Consider the following 24,046-nt stretch of genomic DNA (forward strand, 5'->3'; position numbering starts at 1 on the left):
ATGATATAGTCCTGAACCCCAAGAAACTTGCAATCTAGAGGGGAGATAAAGCATAAACAAACACTATCAAGCTAACACAGCAAGAGGTACCCAGGCTTTTTACACTGGGTATTATGGGCGCCCAGAGAAGGGCCCTTGGCGACCCTGGAGTGCAGGACAGCTTCCTGAGGAGGAGGTGCTGAGCTGAGACCTGGCAGCCCAGTGAGCAGAGGTTGAGGGGCTGTTCCAAGCCTGGGAACTGAGGCGGTAACCAGGTAGGAAGCAGCGTGGTGCTTTTGTGAGAGTAGGTGTGTGTGTGTATGTGTGTGTGTGCGTGCGCATGCGTGCGTGCCTGCGTGTGTGTGTGTGTGTGTGTGTGTGTGTGTGTGTGTGTGATTAATAGTTTGATATTGATAAGAAAATGTCCTCATGTGCCATGCCAAGAGGCTTGGTCATTACTTATGAAGAGATGAGGTGCCTTTAAGAAAACTCCAAGGAAAAAATAGCCATTTTCCTTTTAGATGTATAAAAGGAAAGCATTGTGAAAGCTAGAGCAACACTAGGAAAGGCTGGGAGAAGAGAGGCCAATGGGGTGTCTGTACAATTAATGAGCAACAGAGACAGTAAAGCCCTGAGGAGGCCAAACAGCAGTGTAGTGAGGAAGCGAGGGGTCCTGCGTGTATTTTGAAGATAAAAGTGGACGCTCTGGTGAGTTACCAGATGAGGGGTCCAAGACTGAGAGGATGACTACCGGGCTTTCGGCTTGCGTTAGTGGTTAGATGAGAACAATTAACTGAGAGAGAAACAGCAGTTCTTTGTTTTGCTTTAAAATTTAATTTTGTTTTTCTCTTTTGAATAGTGGGCACAGGAGGATAAAACAATGAGTTCAGGTTCAGACCTGTTAAGTTTGGGTTAATTATTGTAGAGGTCAGAACTGAAGATACAAATGTTAGAGTTATTAACAAACAGAGCGAAGAGAGCAGATAAGAAGGCCCTGAAACCGTGTGAAAAGGAGGGCAGCAGAACCAGGTGGGGTGGGCCCAGAGGACACCGGTGCTAAAGGGGTACAGGAGGGTGGCCAACCAGACTTGGGACACACATGGAGGGTGCAGAGGACAGTGAGTTGTAAATGGAGTGGTCAATAAAGAAGCTAAACACACTGGCAACAGCTGCATTTTCTGAGGACTCACTCCATACGCATCAGGCACTGTGCTGTGTTACCTTGTACCATCTGTTACCCATATGCTCTACATGACGAATCTGAAGTTCAGCGAAGTCATGTCACTTACGCAAGGTCACAGGGTGAGCTGGCAGAACTGGGATCTGAACCCAGGTCAGATGGATTACAAAGCCCATGTTCTTAACTTGGAGCAAAAGACCTTCTTCAAGATGCAGCTTAATATTATCATAATGAGAACTGCTGTATATTGCTTTTCAAGGAGCATAACTTGAAACTATTTAATCATCTCAAATAAACATTTAATATGTAGTGAGGTCATTATACATTTGATCACCGTAAACACTATACTTATAAAATTGTGAGGACATGCCCTAACCGGTTTGTCTTGGTGGATAGAGCGTTGGCCTGCAGATTGAAGGGTCCCGGGTTCGATTCCGGTCAAGGGCATATACCTTGTTGCAGGCATATCCCTAGTGGGAGGTGTGCGGGAGGCAGCTGATCAATGTTTCTAACTCTCTATCCCTCTCCCTTCCTCTCTGTAAAAAAAACAATAAAATATATTTTTTTAAAAATTGTGAGGATAATAAAGTGCATTACAAGGCAACTTCTCACTAGAGCCCTGCTCCAGTAAAGCAAAGGGGAGCTCCTGGGTGGACCAGTCATGTTCTTCAGAGAAAAACTAAGTGCCCTGGGCTTAGACACCTGTCTACTGAGTTTTCCCACAAATACTACCACTGGTCTCAAGGAAGACCAGAAAGGGTATCACAGTGTGTGCAAACCTGCTACAAACAGGGAAAAGCTCATTAAAAGCGGTATCCTGTAGAAAGTATAGTTTAGATGATAATTATCTATTTAAAGATAGAGGATAAGAAAGTCATTCCTATTATAAAGGTTGTAATCTTCCTATTTCCCACTAGAGGAAGCAACAGCATTACTCTTACCATTTGGTGGGTAAAAGACAGCATATTCTTCTATTCCTAGTTTTCCTAGAAGAGAAAGCCATAGAGGGTTTCAGTCTGATTAAATAAACAAAACAAAAAATTAACTCACTTTGTGACTGTACTAATAATTAGTGGAATTTTAAAAAACTACAATAGTAACACTAACAATAGGGTGGTGAAGGTGTGGGGTGGGGAGTAGGGGTGGGCTAGGAGGGTTCAATGGGGAAAAAAGAGGGATATATGTAATTCTTTCAACGATAAAGATTAAAAAAATAAAACTACAATAGTAAATCTCATTTCATTGCATTTTATGGTAAGGAATTAATTTGAAAATATGCCAGTCAATCGTTGATATTAGCAAATCCTTTCATCAATTGAAATCAACAGTATAAACTTAAGTACAAGGCAAGCCATACAAAATAGTTAAAAGAACAAATGCTTTCAAGCTTCTTAAGCTTAGAATTGTTTTTGCTAACTAGAAACAACTCTAATCTATTCATTAAAGCAAGTCCTAAGCTTTGCAACGCCTCATTAGTTTACATTTTTATAGAATGTGTTAAAAAGTTAAAAATTAAATGTCTTTAACTATACGGTGGTAATACTTTATGAATCCCAAAACAGTTCATATGTTCCAAGAATAAGGCTAAGTATGTGAAATCAAAATTGTCTCAAAAATTAAAGTATGCTCATCATATTCAAATGTTTAAAGGAGTCTTTAACAATAGCTTTTCCTTGAATTTTTAAGATTCCTGAATATCTTTAGGAAGTTTTTAAGTTTATATTGATAGTTTTTCTAACACATTGAGTCTATGGAAAAGTCACATGCAATCTTGCTCTAAGCTTTAAGGTAATATTTTTAATTCAATTTAAAACAATTTTTGTTCTTGTTGGGGGTGGTGGCAAAGAGGAAATGAAGAATAAGAACCATGACTAGTTTAAGTTAAGGTGGAGACAACAGGACTGATTGTGTGTGTAAGGAGAGAATGGAATAAGGAAAATAAATGATAGGTAGGTAGGTAGGTAGGTAGATAGATAGATAGATAGATAGATAGATAGATGATAGATAGATAGATAGATAGATAGATAGATAGATAGATAGATAGATGGAGCAGAGCACCTGGTGGGTGCTCAATACTGGACTAGATGTCAAGAGGCAAACAAAATAAGTATAAGACCAGTCCCCTAATCATGTGGCTTATAATCCAGACTGGAACATGAAACATTGAGGATATGTTTGCTAAATTTTCTGGCACAGGCTTTAAGTGTTTTAGAGGTTTAGAGGAGGGAGAAATTGATGATGGATTGATGGCTCGGTGGGATATAGGCTAGTTCTTCAAGGACATACGATTTTGGGAGAGGGACAGTGGAAATTCTTCCAGATGTGGGGAACATATGGAGGTTAGAATGAATATGGGATAATGTGGGGTAATCAGGAAAGCACATTAGCTAGGTTAAGACAGGAGCAACTGATGGACGGCCTTAAAACTTGGCTGAGTTTAGAGGTGATTCCATTAGACAATTAAGTTGTACAATCAGGTTTTTAGCACATGATGTTAAAGAAACAAGCAAACAAAAGGCTTCTATGAGTTCAAGGTAGGAGCAATGGAACAGAGAGAGCCCCCAACTTGGGTGGGGGAGCCTGATCCCAGCGTGTGATGGGGCTTGTCCTGGGGCAGGGGTTGGAGGAATCAGGCAGACACTCAGACTTAGTAGATACAGGAGAAGCCATTTCTTTATGGGACCAGCAGAGGGACCACACAATAGCTTTAAGTGGTGGGTGTTCACCACTTAACAAAAAGGAGAAGTTGGGGAAGGGTTCCAGGTGAAATTAGTTCAGTTGTCAGGTGATGCAGGATTTTGAAATAGTGATACTATCTTGTACGCAGCTAGTGATAAAGAGGAGAAAAAAGCACTAAGAATTATTAGCATACAAATTATATCAAAATTTTAAGTGCTGTAGAACATTTTGAGAGAAGAAATATAGAAAATTAAAAAAATTAGAAAAGCAAATTCATGTGATAAACTTATAAAAGGAAAATAGAAGTCAAAAGGTAAGACAAAAACAGCAATAGAGAGAGCAAATATGATAATGTAAGTGTTAAAAAATATTTCCTTGCCCTGGCCAGTGTGGCTCAGTTGGTTGGAGTGTCGTCCCATACACTGAAAGGTGGCAGGTTTGATTCCGGTCAAGGGCATATACCCAAGTTTCGGGTTCGATCCCTGGTTGGGGTGCATGTGGGAGGCAACGGATCAATGTTTCTCTCCCTCTCAAAAACTAAACTAAACTAAAATAAAATAAAACCATTAAAAATACTTCCTTTATGTTACTAAAATTTTACCTCTTATGTATGATCTTGGTGGTGAAGCACTGTTGTACGCAAAGTGACCCAACACAGATGTATCCCGGGAAAAACAAAGTAAAACCTGGGTATAACAATGGATAAAATAAACAATTAAGCACTGTTTAATTCCTTGCTATTTCCTGGTTGGGAGGCATTGAGGTAGAATCTTTCAAGTGCAGTGCCATGCTTAGCAATGGGAAGAGTGCCCTCTATTGGTATATCCCCGGTAAGTGTAACTGAGAATGCCAAGTGTGATGGCCAACGTTCCATCCAAGGATTTCTTACTGCTAGCCACTTAACTTTAACAATAGCCAAAAAATGCAAGTTGCTGACTACCAGTTCATTCTTTTATTGTGTTTTGTAGCTGTAAATAGAAAAACCTGAGGAAAATTTAACATGAGATATGTATGCGGACCTAAGGAACTGCAGTGACATAGAGCAGCTTGGCAAGTGCAGGAAACGGGGATTGCTGGGATGCAGCAGCAGGTGGCTGGGCATGTCAGGATGGGAGGGAAGGCAACTCAAGATATTTAGAAGGAATGGCAGGTACAGTTGAACAAAAAACAGCCCAATTCATGTTAGAAGCTGACCATCCTACCAGCAGGTAGAAGGTGGGAGTATACCTGAATCAAGAATGTCTATTGGGAGGGGACTGGGTTGCTGACACCAGCCTGGAATTTTGGGGCAGGGGGCCAATCTTCAGGAAGGCAATTAGTGACAGGAAATCTGAGTCTTGGTATTAGAAGACCTGGGGTTCAAAAGATGTTACTAAGAAAAGAAGTTGGAAATGACTGGAAAAGGCAAGGCCAGTTCACAGAACAGGGACACAGAGTCAGGGCTGGACTAGAGCAGGAGTGAGTGAACAGGGAAACTATGGGTCCAAGACACAAGAAAGGGGTCAGCTTTAGAAAAACCATAAATATGAAGATTGCGCAGCAGTCAGGCCTAAGGGTGAAATGTGTACCAACCATTGCCACTGATTAATTTTATTATATTTTTAAATTTTATTTTATTGTTTGAAGTATTACATATAGTAGTACATATATCTCCTTTTTTTCCCCATTGACCTTCCCCCAGCCTCCCCTACCCCCTGTAATTTTACTATATTTTAAAATACTACACAAGCAATATGTGTTTATGATAAAAATAAGAAATACAGATAAAATAGGAAAGGCACTAATAATCCATGCATTGTTAATATTTATATATATTCTTTCAGACTCTTCTTATACACACATATAAAATTTTCAAAGAAAATAGGATTATGATACTGTTCTATAATCTATTTTCTCTCAATAATATAAAATAAATATTTCCTACCCATATTTTTAATGTGCAGAATATTCCACTATATGGATGAACAAGTTTACTTAACCTATCTTTTTTATTCATCCTTTAATTATCTCCACTTTCCCCACATTATAAACAATGTCACAGTGAACTTCCTTATCCTATATAATAAAGAGGTAATATGCAAATTGACCATCACACACTCACAAGATGGCTGCCTATGACCAGGCCGGCAGGGGGGTTAGTGAGGGACGACCAAACGACTGAACAAGCAGGCTGCATGGGGCGACCAGGCCAGCAGGGGCATTAGTGAGGGACGACCAAATGACTGAACAGCAGGCTGCGTGGGGTGACCAGGACAGTGGGAGGGGGGGTGGCCATGAGGGGCAACCAGGACAGCAGGGAGGCCAGTTGGGGGCAACCAGACCGGTGGGGGGGCAGTTGGGGGTGACCAGGCAGACAGGAAGGCAGTAAGGTGACGAGGCCAGTGCGGGGGAGAGCAGTTAGGAGCGACCAGGTTGGCCACTCAGTGTGTGTGTGTGTGTGTGTGTGTGTGTGTGTGTGTGTGTGTGTATGTATACATGGGGGGGGGGTGTCCCTCAGCCCAGCCTGCACCCTCTCCAATCTGGGATCCCTCTCACATGCAGGACTGCTGGCTCCCAACTGCTCGCCTGCCTGCCTTCCTGATTGCCCCTAACCGCTTCTGCCTGCCAGCCTGATCACCCCCTAACCACTCCCCTGCCAGCCTGATTGATGCCTAACTGCTCCCCTGCCAGCCTGATTGCCCCTAACTGTCCTCCCTGCAGGCCTGGTCACCCCTCACTGCCCTCCTCTGCCAGCCTGGTCCACCCCAACTGCTCTCCCCTGTACGCCTGGTCCCCCTCAACTGCCCTCCCCTGCTGACCCGGTCACCCCTAACTTCCCTCCCCTGCCAGCCTCATCGCCCCTAACTGCTCTCCCCTGCTGATCTGGTCCCCCCCCCAACTGCCCTCCCTTGCAGGCCTGGGTCCCTCCAAACTGCCCTCCCCTGCCAGCCCGATTGCCCCTAACTGCCCTCCCCTGCTGGCCTGGTCACCCCTAACTGCCCTCCCCTGCAGGCCTGGTCCCCCCTAACTGCCCTCCCCTTCTGACCCGGTCACCACTAACTGACCTCCCCTGCCAGCCTCATTGCCCCTAACTGCCCTCCCCTGCAGGCCTGGTCACCCCCAACTGCTCTCCCCTGCAGGCCTGGGTCCCCTCCAACTGCCCTTCCCTGCAGGCCCCATCACCCCCAACTTCCCTCCTCTGCTGGCTGGGTCACCCCTAACTGCCCTCCCCTGTAGGCTTGATTGCCCCCAACTGCCCTCCCTTGCAGGCCTGGTTCCTTCCAACTGCCCTCCCCTGCTGGCCTGATTGCCCCCAACTGCCCTCCCTTGCAGGCCTGGTCCCTCCCAACTGCCCTCCCCTGCTGGCCATCTTGTGGCGGCCATCTTGTGTCCACATGGGGGCAGCCATCTTTGACCACATGGGGCATCCATCTTGTGGGTTGGAGTGATGGTCAATTTGCATATTACTCTTTCATTAGATAGGAGATACACACACACACACACACACACACACACACACATATATATATATATATATATATATATATATATATATATAGAGGCCCGGTGCATGAATTAATGCATGGGTGGGATATGGCCAGCCTGGCTAGGGGGAGGGGACATGGGCGGTTGGCTGGCCTGCCTGCTGGTTGAACTCCTGGTCGAGGGGACAATTTGCATATTAGCCTTATATTATATAGGATATACACTGAGTGGCCAGATTATTATGCATTCGGAGATCATAATAATCTGGCCACTCAGTGTATATAGATAGAATAGCCAAGTCAATGGATATATGCATTGAAAATGTGATGAATATTTGGCTAATTGACTAAATTCTTTGTTACCTTCTACCCAATATTTCTTTACGTTTACAGTGGGAAGGGGGCTATTGAGTGAGCTCAGTCTCTTATGTTTCCTGGCTCTTTACTTTCCACTAGAGGCCTGATGCATGAAATTCATGCAAGAGTAAGCCTTCCTTCCCCTGGCTGCCAGCACCAGCTTCCCTCTGGCACCCGGGACCTAGACTTCCCTCCAGCCCCAGTTTCGTCCAGAATGATGCCTGGTCTAATTAGCATATTACCCTTTTATTATTATAGATTATATATTCTAAATGACTATTGCTCATATTTAAAAGAGTAAATTATTTTAATATTTTATTTGGTAAACAGGCATTTAACTGAATTATCTTATTAGTTCTAATGGTTTTCAGTTAATTTCTTTGAATTTTTATATATCTATACTTGATAATTTTTGATATGTATAACTCTATTTTTCTTTTTCGTTAGTGATAAATTTTAAAATGACTTGTTCTTTTCATGCTTTAGTGGGGATATCTGTAGTATTCCTACATTAAGTAACATTAACTTATGTTAAGATAGCAAATATTGGTTTTATATAAATATTATTTATATGTCAAGAAAATATACTTCCATTCTAGGTTATATAGTAAAAAAAAATGATATTAGGTTGCATACAATGTGAATATACTCAGCACTACTAAACTGTACACTTAGAAATGGTTAAGATAGTAAACTTTATAATGTTTTTTACCACAATTCTAAAAAAATAGATGCTATTCAATACAGTCTCAAATATGTTTTGGGCATCTATTGACATAATCATATCATTTTAAAACAGATATAACTGACATATAGTATATTAGTTTCTAGTGTACAATACAATGATTTGAAACTTGTATCTACTGTGAGATGATCATATCATTTTTATTTTTAGACCTATAAATGTGATGAATATTTGCCAATAATTTGGTAAAATAAACTCATTAGGTTCTAAAATATTCTATATCTAGAAAATATTACCAAGCCAGTAAATAATATTATCCTCTGCTCTTGGGAAACTTCCCTGTATCACAATGGTCGGTAGAATAATGCCCCCCCCCCCCATCTCCCCAGCCAAGATACACATCTGAATCCCTGGAACCTGAGGACATTGTACCTTACATGACAAAAGGAGTTTTGCAGAAGTGATTAAATTAAAGTTAATTAGTTCAGAAGATTATCCTGAATTTCTTGCTAGGCCCAATGTAGTAACAAGGATCCTTATCAATAAAAGAGGCAACAGGGCAGAGTCAGGGAGAGATCTGAAGATGCTGCCTTGCACTTCGAAGATGGAGGGAGGGGCTGCGAGCCAAGGATGCAGGTAAACTTCAGAAGCTGAAAAGGCAAGAGAAGGAATTCTCCTCCAGAGTGTCTATATAGCAGTGGTTCTCAACCTTTCTAATGCCGCGACCCTTTAATACAGTTCCTCTTGTTGTGGTGACCCCCAACCATAAAATTATTTTCGTTGCTACTTCATAACTGTAATTTTGCTACTGTTATGAATCGTAATGTAAAAATGTCTGTGTTTTCTGATGGTCTTAGGCGACCCTGCTAGTGGTTTTCAACCTGTGGGTTGCTGCTGTAGAGCCTAAGACCATCGGAAAACACAGATATTTACATTACGATTCATTAACAGTAGCAAAATTACAGTTATGAAGTAGCAACGAAAATAATTTTATGGTTGGGGGTCAGCACAAAATGAGGAACTGTATTAAAGGGTCGCGGCATTAGAAAGGTTGAGAACCACTGCTATATAGGAACATGGCTCTGGCAACCCCTGGTTTAGCCTAGTGAAACTCAGTGCAGACTTCTGACCTTCAGAACTACAAGAGAATATATTTATTTTGTTTTAAGCCACTAAATTTGTGGTAATTTGTTACAGCAACAATAATTAACTAATACAATTAATACAAGTAATAAAGTAATTCAACTAGTACAGTGATAACTAATATAATTAAAGCAAAATAATGCAAAAGGAAAATTTACTTACAAATATCTTTCTACTGTTGCCTAGAGAGAAAACAATTCCTAAAGAAATGTTTGTATTAACTGTCCCTTAGGAGGCTGTTGAGAACACAGTCATGTTAGGAGAAATTCTGTGCTGAAATATATCTCTCTAGAGTCCCTGTTGCCCTAGAGAAGACTAGATATCTGAGACTGCCCTACAGAGAATACTGATGCCTGTAAGGTGATAATGCCAGAGGTGGTATGTTAGACATTACATACTGGGATGTAAGCAAAGAACTGCCAACTCTTATGAGGATGACAATTTCAATCAAATGAACTAGAAAATTTAACTTTGATTACTTATTAATAAATATAAATTAAACTTTATGAGGATGAGGTTGTACATGGCAGTGATTTACTTTATTTAGAAGAGCTGTAAGAAACTGGACATTTAAATTCGAACTATGGTTGCAATAGCAGAATCATATCTAAATTGTCCACACACAGCTGCAAAAGATTTATTTGGGCCGATGGCTTTCTTGAGTCCCTTGAATATATATTTATGGTGAATGTTTTAGAGAAATAAGTTATTCATCTAATAAAAGGCTCATAAGAAAGGATGGAGACCAACTGGAGAGTCACTTTAATTTACAACTATGAGACAAGTTTTTCATTGTAGTGCCCTTGTATTTTTATCCAAATTTGTAGAACTTCAAATGATAAATTTTCAAGGACGACTTTTTTAAACACTCTGCCATAATTCACATTTTCATAAACTAAAGAGTACTGGGGCTTACGGGGCTTTGAAACCGAACAGACTGGGCCTGGCCTTGGCAGCTGTGTGAGCTTGGGCTCAGCCTCTGCTTCTCCACCTGTAAAATGGGAATAAAGTTACCTCACAGGGTGTGGTAAGAACTAGTGATAAAGTACGTGAAGTGTCTGGAGCAGATTCTGGCACCTAATAAGCACTCTCTAAATGCATGATGAAAATAGTGCTGACAATCTCACTTGCAACAACTGGAAATACTGGGAGAAAAGTAAAAAAGAAAGGCTTTTAATTCTGCTCCAGTTTCGTGCTTAGGCAAGGGCTCTCAGATCTTTGTCTTAACATATTTTTATCAAGAAAAATACACTTGTAAAAATTTTCCCTTTTCTGTCTCCCTGACTTCCAACCTATACATCTTCCATGTGTTTCTAATTCCTAGATCACCATGCCTGGACCTATCCAAAGCCTGAAACCTCAGTCATTATTGATTCTTCCATCTCTCTCCACCTGCATATTTATCCATCCACCAAAATCCCCCTGGCACTGCTCTGCCTTTGATAGCTCCCTCCTTCTGTCTTTCCTTCCAACAATTATTTATTGAACACTTATTATGTGGCAGCCACTGTTCTTAGAACTAAAAATACAGCCGTAAGTAACAACAACAACAAAACCCCAAATCCCTATCTTCATAGTGATTATGTTTTTACAAAGGGATACAGGATAAAAAGTAAAATATATTATATGTCATTTGGTGTTCAGTGCCATGGAGAAAAATAATGCAGACAAGAGGGATAGTGCATGCACACACACACGCACATATATATTGGGAGAAGTTTGCTATATTAGTTAGGGACCTGAAACTGATCAGGCAATCAGCTTAGGTTATAAGAACAGCTCCCCAGGAGCAGACAGGTAAGCCTGGAGTTGAAGGGAGAGGTCCACAAACAGATAGAAAAGTGAGAATTGTCGGTGGATAGGTGGTATTTAGAGCCATGAGAATAGATGAGAATCACTAAGGGCAAGGACATAAAAAAAGAAAGAGGTCCAAGGACTTATCCTTGGGGCACTCCAACACAGGACAGGGAGATGAGGAGAAGCCAGCAGAGGTGAATGAATGAGAAGGAAACCCGAAATCATGATGTCCTGGAAGCCATGTGAAGAAATCAAGGAGAATCAAGGAGAGGGTATGATTAATTGAATGACCAAATAGAACAAGTAAGGTCAGAAGTGAGGATAGACTATTGGATTCTGCAATATGAAGTCACTCACGACCTTTGGTAGAGCCATTGAGAAAAAAAGAAAAAAGGTCTGCTTTTGGAGGGTTCAAGAGAGAATAGAAGGATGGAAATTGAAAACAGTATCTACAGATTTTTAAAAAGGAGTGCTGAATAAGGAAACAGAGGGTGGGGCAGTAGTTGGAAAGGATATAGGATCAAGAAAAATTTTTGTTTCATTTTATCTTGCTTTGATTTTCAGATGAGAGGATTAATGGCATATCTGTATACTGAGAGGAGAAAACTGAAGATAGGGAAATTGACAATGGAAAAACTACAATTGCACTGCCTGAGTACCAAGGGGAGATGAGTTTTAGAGTCCAAATGCAGGGACTGGCTTTATCCTATCTAATGAAAGAGTAATATGCAAATTGACCGTACCTCTGCCACACCCACAAGTCACGCCCACCAGCCAATCAGGAGCGAGTATGCAAATTAACCCAACCAAGATGGCTGCAGCCACGGAGCAAGCAGGAGGCTTGGGTTTCCCTGGCGATGGAGGAAGCCAAGCTTCCCGCACACCCTGGCCGGCCCTGAACTCCACTCAAGGCTACAAAGTTTCAATTATAGGAGATAAATAAATCCCAATAAAAATGGCAGCAGCCACGGAGCTGGAAAGAGCAGGAGGCTTGAGTTGCCTCCAGCAATGGAGGAAGCCAAGCTTCCTGACCTGCCTTGGCCTCCACTCAAAGCTACAAAGTTTCAATTATAGAAGATAAGTAAATCCCAACAAAAATGGCTGCGGCCACGGAGAGAGCAGGAGGCTTGGGTTTCCCAGGCGATGGAGGAAGCCAAGCTTTCCTACTGCCCTGGCCTCTGCTAAAGGCTACAAAGTTTCAATTATAGAAGATAAATAAATCCCAGATACCAGGGCCTCCGCTTGGGTTGCCGGGGGACATGGCCGGCCTGAAAACCACCACAGGCCCCTTGCCCAGGCCGCCCTATGCCCCAAGGGAACCCCCAACCTGATCCTGGACACCCTTCAGGGCAAACCAGCCGGCCCCCACCCATGCACCAGGCCTCTATCCTATCTAATAAAAGAGTAATTTGCAAATTGACCATCACTCCAACACACAAGATGGCTGCTCCCATGTGGACACAAGATGGCCACCACAAGATGGCCAGCAGGGGAGGGCAGTTGGGAGGGACCAGGTTGCAAGGGAGGACAGTTGTGGGCGATCAGGCCATCAGGGGAGGGCAGTTGGGAGGAACCAGGCCTGCAAGGGAGGGCAGTTGGGGGCAATCAAGCCTGCAGGGGGGAGGGCAGTTAGGGGTGACCAGGCCGGCAGAGGGGGAAAGTTGGGGGCGACCCGGCCTGCAGGGAAGGGCAGTTGGGGGGGACCCAGGCCTGTAGGGGAGAGCAGTTGGGGGTGACCAGGCCTGCAGGGGAGGGCAGTTGGGGTGACCAGGCCTGCAGGGGAGGGCAGTTGGGGTTGACCAGACCTGTAGGGGAGGGCAGTTAGGGGCAATCAGGCTGGCAGGGGAGTGGTTAGGGGGTGATCAGGCTGGCAGGCAAAAGCGGTTAGGGGCAATCAGTCAGGCAGGCAAACGAGCAGTTGGGAGCCAGCAGTCCTGGATTGTGAGAGGGATGTCCGACTGCCCGTTTAGGCCCGATCCTAGGTAGGATCGGGCCTAAACGGGCAGTCGGACATCCCTTGAGGGGTCCCAGATTGGAGAGGGTGCAGGCTGGGCTGAGGGACACACACCCCCGTGCACGAATTTTGTGCACCGGGCTTCTAGTCAAACATAGAAGCAAGGACAGTGCCTCCATAATAATAGGGAAAGCTGAGTAGATGGTGCAGATGCAGGTAAGTGATGTACATGCAGTGGTGGGAGTGCATGTGGGTTCTCTGTTGAGAGCTTTTATGTTTTTCAGAACTAGACATTTCTTACAACGTTTTTATTCTGAAGCCTAAACTGCAATATTCCCAGAATTTATTTCCCTTTTAACTGTGTTTGTATGGAATATTACAAATTACCGAGCTATCAAAATAATTATCAAATTATAACTATGTATTTGTCTTTCCCCTCATTTTCCACTAAAATGTGAGCTTAATCTTCTGATGCAGCACCTGATACAGTATCTGTATCAAAACAGACACTCACTAATTTGTTTAAATGGATACATGAATAAAGCATATCTGCTTGCATCTGGTTCTTTCTTAAACTCCATTCAATGGCATTAAAATATTTGTAACCAGGGCATACTCTAAATGTCAGTACTACTATTAAGCATATGCAATATAAGCCAGCATATGACAGAGGATTTGTCATACAACAGAGAGTAAATCCCCTTTACTATAAAGAAATTCTTCCCCATGAATATTTTATACACTTTGGACAAAAAGTTAACTTGCAGGTTGTCATGATGCCATTAAGTATGGAACCTGAAAATTATATTCACAATACCCAATTTACTTCCATGGAATAAGGGGCATGTTCTATTTGAACACATTTTAAAACTCTCACATAATTTAGGACTTTCAGCACCAGGAAGTATTTTTAAGAATTTCAAGCAAAATAAAAACTAACTGAACTTAGGAATGATAAAAAGTTGACTTATTACTCAAAATATTATTTCTATACTAGAGGCCTGGTGCACAAATTCGTGCACCAGTGGGGTCCCTCAGCCTGGCCTACAAGATTGGGCCGAAACTGGCTCTCTGACATCCCCGAAGGGTTCTGGATTGTGAGAGGGCGCAGGCCAATCTGAGGGACCCCACCAGTGCACTATCGGGGCCGGGGAAGGACACAGGAAGTTGGCCAGCCAGGGAGGGACTGCAGGAGGGCTCCAGGGCATGTCTGGCTCGACTCACTCAGTCCTGATGGGCTGGACCCCAGCAGCAAGCTAACCTACCAGTCAGAGCGTCTGCCCCCTGATGGTCAGTGCATGTCATAGCGATCAATTTTTCTCGCTCATATGGATGTTTCTCTCTCTCTATCTCTCCCCCTTCCTTCCACACTCTCTAAAAATCAATGGAAAAATATCGTGAAGATTAACAAAAAAATATATAATTTGTATACCAGACAGTGTTGTTACCTATAAAATTTAGGTAACTACCATGAGCCATTCAGGAACAATATCTGTGTATCCTTGTAACATAGGCCCAGATTTTCCTTCAAGAGGCATTGCTGAATTTTTCTCATCTGTATACAGACACGGCTATGCCACATGCCATCTAATTCTGTAATCTAGTCACAAACCCAGTAAATGGGTTAGACCCAGAACATGACCAGAAACATTAAATTCACTCCATTATCACCAACTATTTTCCCACAGAGCACTTATGTCACTAGGCAGCTCTGCCAAAGGAAAGCTTGTAATTAATGATTAAAAAGGCTTTCTTTTGTCTTATCTCACACATATACACACGCACACACACAAATACATACATATATGAATAATTTTCACCAGAGACAAACTGGAACTCAATTTTTGATAATCAAATATTGTGTTTAATATGTATAATTACCTACTTATTATTTAAAATCAACTTCTCTCCAATAATTCTGATAAATCATTAAAAGTTATTATCAAGGAGAGTGTATTTTTTAATAACTATCCACATGAGGAAAATTTAATTCTACATAATTCCCAAAGACAGAGCCTAGATGGTATAATTATCCTTTTACTTATGTTACAGGGATAAAGATCCACATTAAGGCTTATTTAGTGTCATTCCCAAAGTACTATAAGCAGCAAAGGCCATGAGATCTGTGACTGAAAAAATTATATAAAATTTAAAATTAATACAATCTAGATTAAAATATTGATAAAAATGAAAAATAAGGTTAAATCACACTCCTATAGTACTTACTGTCTGTGATATTAATTTCTTTAATATCCAATGCTTGACATAAATACTTTAAAACAATTTTAAAACATTTTTAATGCCCATGTCTTGTCTCCTTAGCTAGAATAGAATGTAAACCCATAAAGTGTGGTATATAAATACAATGGAATATTATTCAGCCATAAAAAAGGAGATTCTGCCATTTGTGACAATCTGAATGAATTTTGAGGGCATTATGCTAAGTTAAATAAGTCAGACAGAGAAAGACAAATAATGTATGATATCACTTACATATGGAATCTTTAAAAAAAAAGCAAAGTCAGAGAGACAGAAAGTAGGTTACCAGGGATTGTAGGCTGGGGGAAATGAGAAGATATTGGTCAAAGGGTACAAATTTATAGGATTATAAGTTATACGATTAACAAATTCTGGAGATATAATGTATAACATGATGACTATAGCTAATAACACTACTATATACATGAGTGTTGCTTAGAGAGATCTTAAATGTTCTTGCTGCAAAAACATTGTAATTATATGACAGAATGGAGGTTTAGCTAATGCTGTGGTGAAAATAATTTTGTAATAAATAAATGTATCTAACCAACATATTGTTCACCTTAAATTTACACAGTGTTATATGTCAATTATATCTCAATAAAGTTGGGGGGGGGTGGAGAAAAAGAATTTTCCTTCAGCAACTATTTGCCTATCCTAGAAAACAATGTGTACAGAAAAAGCAAGATATATAGGATATCTGCTTGATGCTTTCCTTTATCAATTTTTAGAATAAGTTGGTGCTCTAGCAAATTCTAAAAGTGACAAATAAGATTTTAGAAAAGATATCAGTAATGAGCTGTGGATTTTAATGTAGTTGATGTGTATGGAGCCAGTCATTATACTTTTTGATACTCAAATTGTTGCATCTTTGGCCAGCAGAACCTGTTTCAGTTTCTATTACTATATAACAAACCACCTTAAAGTATAACTGGTTAAAGTAACACACAAAAAAGACCACTCCGACTTCAGTGTGCAAAATCTTGTTCTCCCATCTAATCCCATATAAGAACAAGAGTTAACCTTATCCCGAATTTAGAACATTTAATTTGAGATAAAATAAACATGGCTTGGATTTCAGGAGGATTCAGTTAACAACAGAAATATCTCCCAAAGCATCTGAATTAGAGAACTTAAAACAAGAACATTATATATTGTAATTTTTCAACTTACCTGATATAAATAATCTTCAAATACAAAATAATAATCATCATTGCTTGCCGTCAACTTCACATCCTAAAATTAAAAGTAGAGACTGCTGAAAACAACCTAAATAAATATGTCTATAGTGCTAAGACATAAATGTAATATCTTGAAAGAATACTAAAATGACTTTATTACTTTATGTATGACTAGAGGCCCAGTGCACGAATTCGTGCACCAGTGGGGTCCCTTAGCCTGGCCTGTGGGATCAGGCCGAAACCGTCTCTCTGACATCCCCCGAGGGGTCCCGGATTGTGAGAGGGCACAGGCCAGGCCGAGGGACCCTAGTGATGCATGATCGGGGCTGGGGAGGGACGCAGGAAGTTGGCCAGCCAAGGAGGGACCACGGGAGGGCTGTGTCTGGCCCATCTCGCTCAGTCCTGATTGGCCGGACCCCAGCAGCAAGCTAACCTACCAGTCGAGTGTCTGTCCCCTGGTGGTCAGTGCACATCATAGCGACTGGTCAACTGGTTGACTGTCTGCCCCCTGGTGGTCAGTGCACATCATAACGAGCAGTTGAGCAGCCTTAGCATATCATTAGCATATTGTGCTTTGATTGGTTGAATGGACAACTGGACACTTAGCATATTAGGTTTTTATTATATAGGATTATAAACTTCTCCATTAAATTTTATCACTGCTCTAAATTTACTTGACTAATATAGAATGTGATATATTATTTGACATTAAATTGCTGACACTTTTAAGGTTTCATTAGTAATTCCTTAGTATTTATTTCAATTCTATCTCCTTTTAACCCAATATTTAGGTATCTTAAATAGTGGAAAAATAGATGTAATCATAATATTCAGAAACAATCATAACAATCTGGCCCAAAATTACTACTCCAATCTCACCCTCCACTGTTCAGGTCCACATTCTTGCCACACCCTCAAAATACAAAAAAATCTGCCATGCCTTTGCAATCATTCACTTGCAAGGCATCACTTATTACAAAAACCAAACAAGTAAGACAATGTTTATCTTTAAGAAGCCTACAACCTCATCAGCACGAAAACATACAGAGTAGAAGAATGGGAACAATTACAAAGAAATACTGAAGAAATCCCTGATAATATTGGTCAATCTACAAAATTCAACTGAACCGTTGAGCAAAGCAGCAAAAAGAGGATGAAATGAGTATGGATGATGCTGGAAGTGCTGAATGTGTGCTAGGTCTGGAAAAACTTAAAGACACTGATTAAGAGAGAAGAAAGGGTCCAGTCCGCTACATCAGAAGACAACATGGGCAGAGAGGGAGATGCACATTCTCCACAGGGGTGATATTGCCCCTCAGGGGGTGAGAATTGGTTCTTGGGGGCCAAAAATTTTACATATTACAATGGTTTGTGGACCTGCAAAGCTCATCCTTATCCAACAAAATCTTTTCTTTGGTATTTAGTTTTTACATTAGAGAAAAGTTAGTTATCTTATGGGGTAATAAAAAGGAAAAGGTTGGCAAACACTGCTATAAGCTGTCAGGTCATAGTAAGTGTTGGGAAACTGTAGACGATGTGGATAAAACACACGTTTGTGAAAAAAATACAGTCCAGAGAGAAACATTTAGTAATTTAGCTTAGAGAGAGTTTGATGATGTTCTATATTTAGTATTGCCTTGTTCCATTCATTCCTTTAACTACTTAAATAATTGGCTTTATTTTCAGTTAAATTAAAAATGAGTCTTTGCCAAAGGGAGCTGTAATGAAACTTCAAATAATTTTTTAAAATGCTCATTCCCTCAAGGACTGATTTTAATAACATTTGGAGTTGTTTCAACAAGATCAGCAGAGATCAACTAACACATATTAGGAATAATCAGAGACAGATTTCTTCCTAAAAACACTCATGTTGTGGACAGTCAGGATTGATTCTGTCAAAACTTATATTTAATTCTTCTTACCTCTTTCTCACAACAGATTTTCTTTACTGATTCAAACTGAAATTTATCCTGGCAGTAAAGGCAACTCTCCCTGATTTTCTGAACTCCTCTTGTGAGTCTTCTCTTATTTGACTAGGAAAGGGGTTGAAGGTCTTAAAGCCAAAAGATCTCTCATACTGTTGCTAAAATAAATCACCTGAGCACAATCATAACCTCAAAATTAACAGTGGTATCTCTGATCCAAATCTATGTAAAAACTCTGAGAATTGAGACTTTTCATCAAAAGACTCTTCCTCTTAACTCTGCTCATCTTTGCTCCTTGAGAGCCTAGTGGTTAAAAGTGTGGCCGAGAAGTCAATTTACCCAGATTCAAATCTTGTCTTTGCTACATAATATGTAAATTTAAACAAGTTTCTTTCCTCTCCCTTTACCTCAGTTCCCTCAGCTGTAAAGTGCTAAAAATAAAAGTACTTCCTATTTTGTTATAACACATGCCACTATGTGGCTGGTGAGTAAGGGAATGATGTCAGTATAACATGGAAATTGTGTTGGTCCATATGCAATTTTTCTTTCAAAAAGGGGAGCCAAAACAGCAGGAGTAGAATGACAATCATGAAAGGATGATCCCTGTTACTGTATTTAAGAACGTTAAAGATGAATGACTGCACTGGGTGCTCCCTCTTCAGAAAGGCACACCCAGCCTTTGTTGCTTTATTTCCTCTCATGCCCACCTTAGCATCAACCCCTATAGCTCAGCCTACCACTTCAATCTACATTATTTCAGCATTTCTACTTTATTATTTTTGTACATTTTTAATAGCTCCTGCAGGAGCAGCCTGCCTGAGCTATCCAATTCACCTCCCAAGCTACCAATTATTTGCCTTTGTTAGTACTCTGGTTACAAACTGCAAAAGCTACCCAACCCTATTTTTCCCATAAGCTCTACTTTTTTAATACATGATTTTGTAGAATGCAATTTTTTCCCAAGAAAAAAAATACATTTATTGCCTAAGTGCTGGTATCTGCTACTCTTAATGTAGCTGTCAGAATCAAATGACAATATGTAAAGAGTTTGGAACACTCTATGGCACATAGTAAGCAGTCATTAAATACTCATAGTTGTCATGTTCTCCCAGACAAATCTTCAGGTCCTCACTGTGTAATCTCCTCTCCCCCATTTCTGAGACCTGAAATAATATACCCTTCTCTTCTATCTTACAAGTTCTAAATTTAAAATCCAACTGTTTTAAATAGCCTAATTGTTAATTCAGAGTTAGTCATACCCTCTATCATGTTTGCAGCATCTACATCTCAACTTCTTATCAGATACCTGGAGACAAAAACTCAATGCATCCCTATTATAACACTTGAGACGTGCTCAACCATGTCTAGAAACTAAAAGAAATAAAAAATGACTTCAACACAAGATAATAAACAAGTAGATCCACAAGAATGAGATAAATAAGATAAAAATATTATAGTCTGATATTTCTTTCAGTTGCTTTTTTAGTTTGTGCGGTAAACTTGAATTTATAAGGATAAGAAGTGGTTATCATTCTCTTAATTTAAAAAATGGGAGGACCAGTAAAGGCTCATGAGGACAGGTTCAAAAGGAAAGAAGATAACATTGGATGGAGACTGCGAAATTTGAAGGTCAACCTTAACTATTTTATAAGTATAATGATCACTTAGAATTATTTTTCAAGGTTAATATGTATCATTATACATAGTGCAGGCCCTGAATGTTAAAGACTCTCAAAAATGTTTAATGATAATAATGAAATGAAAAAACTATGAAAACTTTTACTTACTTTATAAATTAGACTGTCCACCAAAAGGTCATGTTGTATCACATTGGTCTTAAGCTGCTCATAATACAAGATATCCTAGAGTTAAAAGTAACACAAAAAAGTTAAAGGTCAATCACATTTACAAATTCAGCCTCAAACTTGAATAAATAATAATCATTACTCTCTATATATAAAAGCCTAAGCAACTGTTATGATGGAACAACCAGAATGACTGGAATGATCAGTCGCTATGATGCGTACTGACCACCAGGGGGCAGATGCTCAATGCAGGAGCTGTCCCCCAGCCTGCAGGCCCTGACAGGTGGTGGCAGCGGGGGCAGGGCTGGTGAGTGGGTGATGTCAGGCCAGCCAAGGCAGATGAGAAGGGGCCCCCCCGATTGCCCCACCAGTTGCCCCACAGATCGGCCCTGATCTCCAGCCAGGCCTAGGGACCCTACCCAGGCACTGAGCCTCTAGTGGTATTATCAACACTAAGAGGATAGGGGCTTTATTTTATTCACAACTACATTTTCTATACCTGGCCAATACCAGATGCTCAATAAATATATCTCATTTACTTATACTGAGTTGCCATCTTTGTTTTTCCTAGTGTAACAACCCATTTCTACCACGTATCTTCATGAACTAAATTGGCAGACCCCATTTCTTAAAAATTTACTGATTGTTCTGTTGTATGGATAAGTACACACTATCTAACTAATTATTAATAACAAAGACTTCCATGTTAAGAACGATGATTAAATTATATTAATCTTGTCAGATAACTCAAAACTACAGTGTTTTAAAACAAAAAAAAACAAGGTAAATAATAGACTAAAGAACAAAAGTATCCCCATTTTGAATAACTGGTCTGAAAAATAAAGATCAGTAATTCAAATTTGGCTTATCCTTTTCCTTCTTACCTCAGGTTGACTGGAAATATTCAAAATGAGAGCCCATAATTCAGCTCTCAGTGCTGTGGGGCTTCCTTGTCTGACATACTGTTGAGCAGCAGCACTATCTTGTTCTGCTAGAACTGGCAAAAGTATATCAAAGTCTCATTAGAAATTTCATAATTTAAGAAATAACAGTGGAATCTTTCATTAAAAATCTTTTGGGAAGCCAACATCTCATTTTTATGTCCAATATATTTATATCACATCATGACAACCTTCCTTTGCTCTCTGTATTTTAATGTGGCCCTATTTACAGCCCTACAAGTTTTAAGCCTTCAGCTCTTCCACCTCCTATTCTGCCTGGTGAAAACTGTTAATGAAGTTACCTTGAGATAACTTTGCTTTAATTATAAGCTCCGTGGATCTGAAACTAGTGCTGCATATATATAATAATTTTTGGATTCCATGATCAGGTAAAGTCATATCTATAGAAACCCTAAGTTTCTTATGCACATTCTACTAAGTCATGAATGTTCTAGTATTTGGAGTAGTATGATTTTTGAAGTATTTGGCTAAAAATTCTATTTAGGTGACTAATTCGTAGTTATCTTCCAAAAACAACAAAAAAGAGGGTTTTTAAAAGAAAACCCCAAAAATGTGCTAACCTTTTAAGGAAGCCAAAATTTTTCATAAGCAGCCAAGTTCACAAATTTGATATATTATACTTTTGCTTTTTTTTCTTCATTTTTGTGTGTGGGTTTTTTTTTAATGAAAATATCAGCTATTAAGTGTGGAAATAAAGCCCCCCTAAACACACACACACACACACACACACACACACAAAAAGAGATATTAGATTACCGCTGACATTTGTCTAACAGTACTGTTTCCTTATATTTTCTTCTTAAAATAAATCATATACTAAGTGAAAATGACAAAACCAAACAAAACAAAAGAAGTATGAAATTAAAAAATAAAATTTTCAATTTTCAATTGTGTTTAATAAAAATGTCAATTCATACAAATGAAGTTTTAAAAATAAATATGATTTTGAAAAATTATACCAGGGAGTTTAGAATATGAATATATAATTGCCATAGAAGGGTCATTATGACACAAAGACTTATTTGTAGTTCATATTTCAAAGATAGAACAGGATTTACAAAAACAAAGAAAAAATCTTCAGAAGATGGGAACATTACTTCCCAGAACACTAGGCACCGCTCGAGTTATTAAGTCTCAGCATTATGAACAGTCGCCGGTAAATGTGATGGTTACATTTTCTTCTGATGCCAGAGCATATTCCCATTAACATTAATGGGAAGTGTGTGGGCGCATCAAAGAGAGAACCTACCTCTTTGATTTTGAAATTAAATTCTACTGCTGAATGGATTAAGCTAACATCCTTGAAGAATGTGTGTCTGCATTTATTTCATTTTTAGTGAACCATCTGTGTATGTCTTTATCTGACATTTATTGATGAAGCCAAATGATGCATTTCCCCTCTTTAGAAAGATTCTCATTATAGTACCTACGCAGTTAAGTATTACTCCTTTTTAGGGTTTTAGCTCTTTAGAGATTAAAATTCAGTTGGGGGTGGGGAGTATATGATACAGACATTTACTTAGGACTGTCATATTTTCAGAAATTATCATAAGTATAATCAAAAGCTTACCTTTTTGCCCAATACGTACATGCTCATTTTCAAAAAGTTCTAAAAAAAGAAAAAATAACATAATTAAACATAATTATGATCAGCCAAATTTAAAGAAATAATGGGTATATTTTTCTGGTATTAATACTTTTAATTATTTTAAAGCTGAATGGCTCTATAGAAAAGTATAGGAATATTTATATGCATAAAATCATTTTTCTAAACTGCTTAAACTTTGTAGAAATGAAGAGTTAAGTGCATTTAATTTGAATAAAAAATGACAAACTACTTTTGTTAAAATAAAACAGAATATCTTCTCAAAACACAAAATGTTTCTGCTCATTCATCTTTCATTTTATCCTAAAAAGAGCAAAATTTTGGGTGATTGCCAGAGGTTGGGGTAGAGGTGGGGGCGAAATGGGTAAATGGAGTCAAAAGGTAAAAATTTCCAGTTATAAAATAAGTAAGTCATGGGATGTAATATATACCATGGTGCCTATCCTATCTAATAAAAGAGTAATATGCAAATTGACCATACATCCGCTATACCCACAAACCACGCCCACAAGCCAATCAGGAGTGAGTATGCAAATTAACCCAACCAAGATGGCTGCAGCCATGGAGAGAGCAGGAGGCTTGGTTTTCCCTGGCAATGGAGGAAGCCAAGCTTTCCACCTGCCCTGACCTGCCTTGGCCTCCGCAGAAGGCTACGAAGTTTCAATTCTAGAAGATAAATAAATCCCAACAAAAATGGCTGCAGCCACGGAGCGAGCAGGAGGCTTGGCTCCACTCAAGGCTACAAAGTTTCAATTATAGAAGATAAATAAATCCCAGATACCAGGGCCTCCGCTTGGGTCGCCGAAAGGCATGGCCAGCCTGCAAACCACTACAGGCTCCTGGCCCAGGCTGCCTCATGCCCCAAGGGAACCCCCACCCTGATCTGGGACACCCTTCAGGGCAAACCAACCGGCCCCCACCCATGCAGCAGGCCTCTATCCTATCTAATCAAAGAATAATATGCAAATTGACCATCACTCCAACACACAAGATGGCTGCCCCCATGTGGTCAAAGATGACTGTCCCCATGGGGACACAAGATGGCCATCACAAGATGGCCAGCAGGGGAG

At 40.0% G+C, this 24,046-nt stretch overlaps 1 protein-coding gene across 8 annotated transcripts in view; it reads right to left on the minus strand.

Moving 5' to 3' along the window:
- TBC1D19 (TBC1 domain family member 19) overlaps positions 1-24,046 on the minus strand; it is a 102,507-nt gene that overhangs the window by 24,706 nt on the left and 53,755 nt on the right. For all 8 annotated transcript variants that reach the window (XM_080657969.1, XM_080657968.1, XM_080657973.1 and 5 more), the window contains 6 exons: positions 22,941-22,979; positions 21,293-21,405; positions 20,391-20,465; positions 16,671-16,733; positions 4,440-4,524; positions 2,101-2,145 (listed from right to left, as the gene is read on the minus strand). In XM_080657969.1, coding sequence (XP_080514095.1) covers positions 2,101-2,145; positions 4,440-4,524; positions 16,671-16,733; positions 20,391-20,465; positions 21,293-21,405; positions 22,941-22,979 — 420 coding nt within the window. The remainder of the gene's footprint in view (positions 1-2,100; positions 2,146-4,439; positions 4,525-16,670; positions 16,734-20,390; positions 20,466-21,292; positions 21,406-22,940; positions 22,980-24,046) is intronic.

The sequence above is a fragment of the Plecotus auritus genome (genome assembly GCF_963455305.1).
Source record: "Plecotus auritus genome assembly, chromosome: 1".
NCBI lineage: Eukaryota > Metazoa > Chordata > Mammalia > Chiroptera > Vespertilionidae > Plecotus > Plecotus auritus.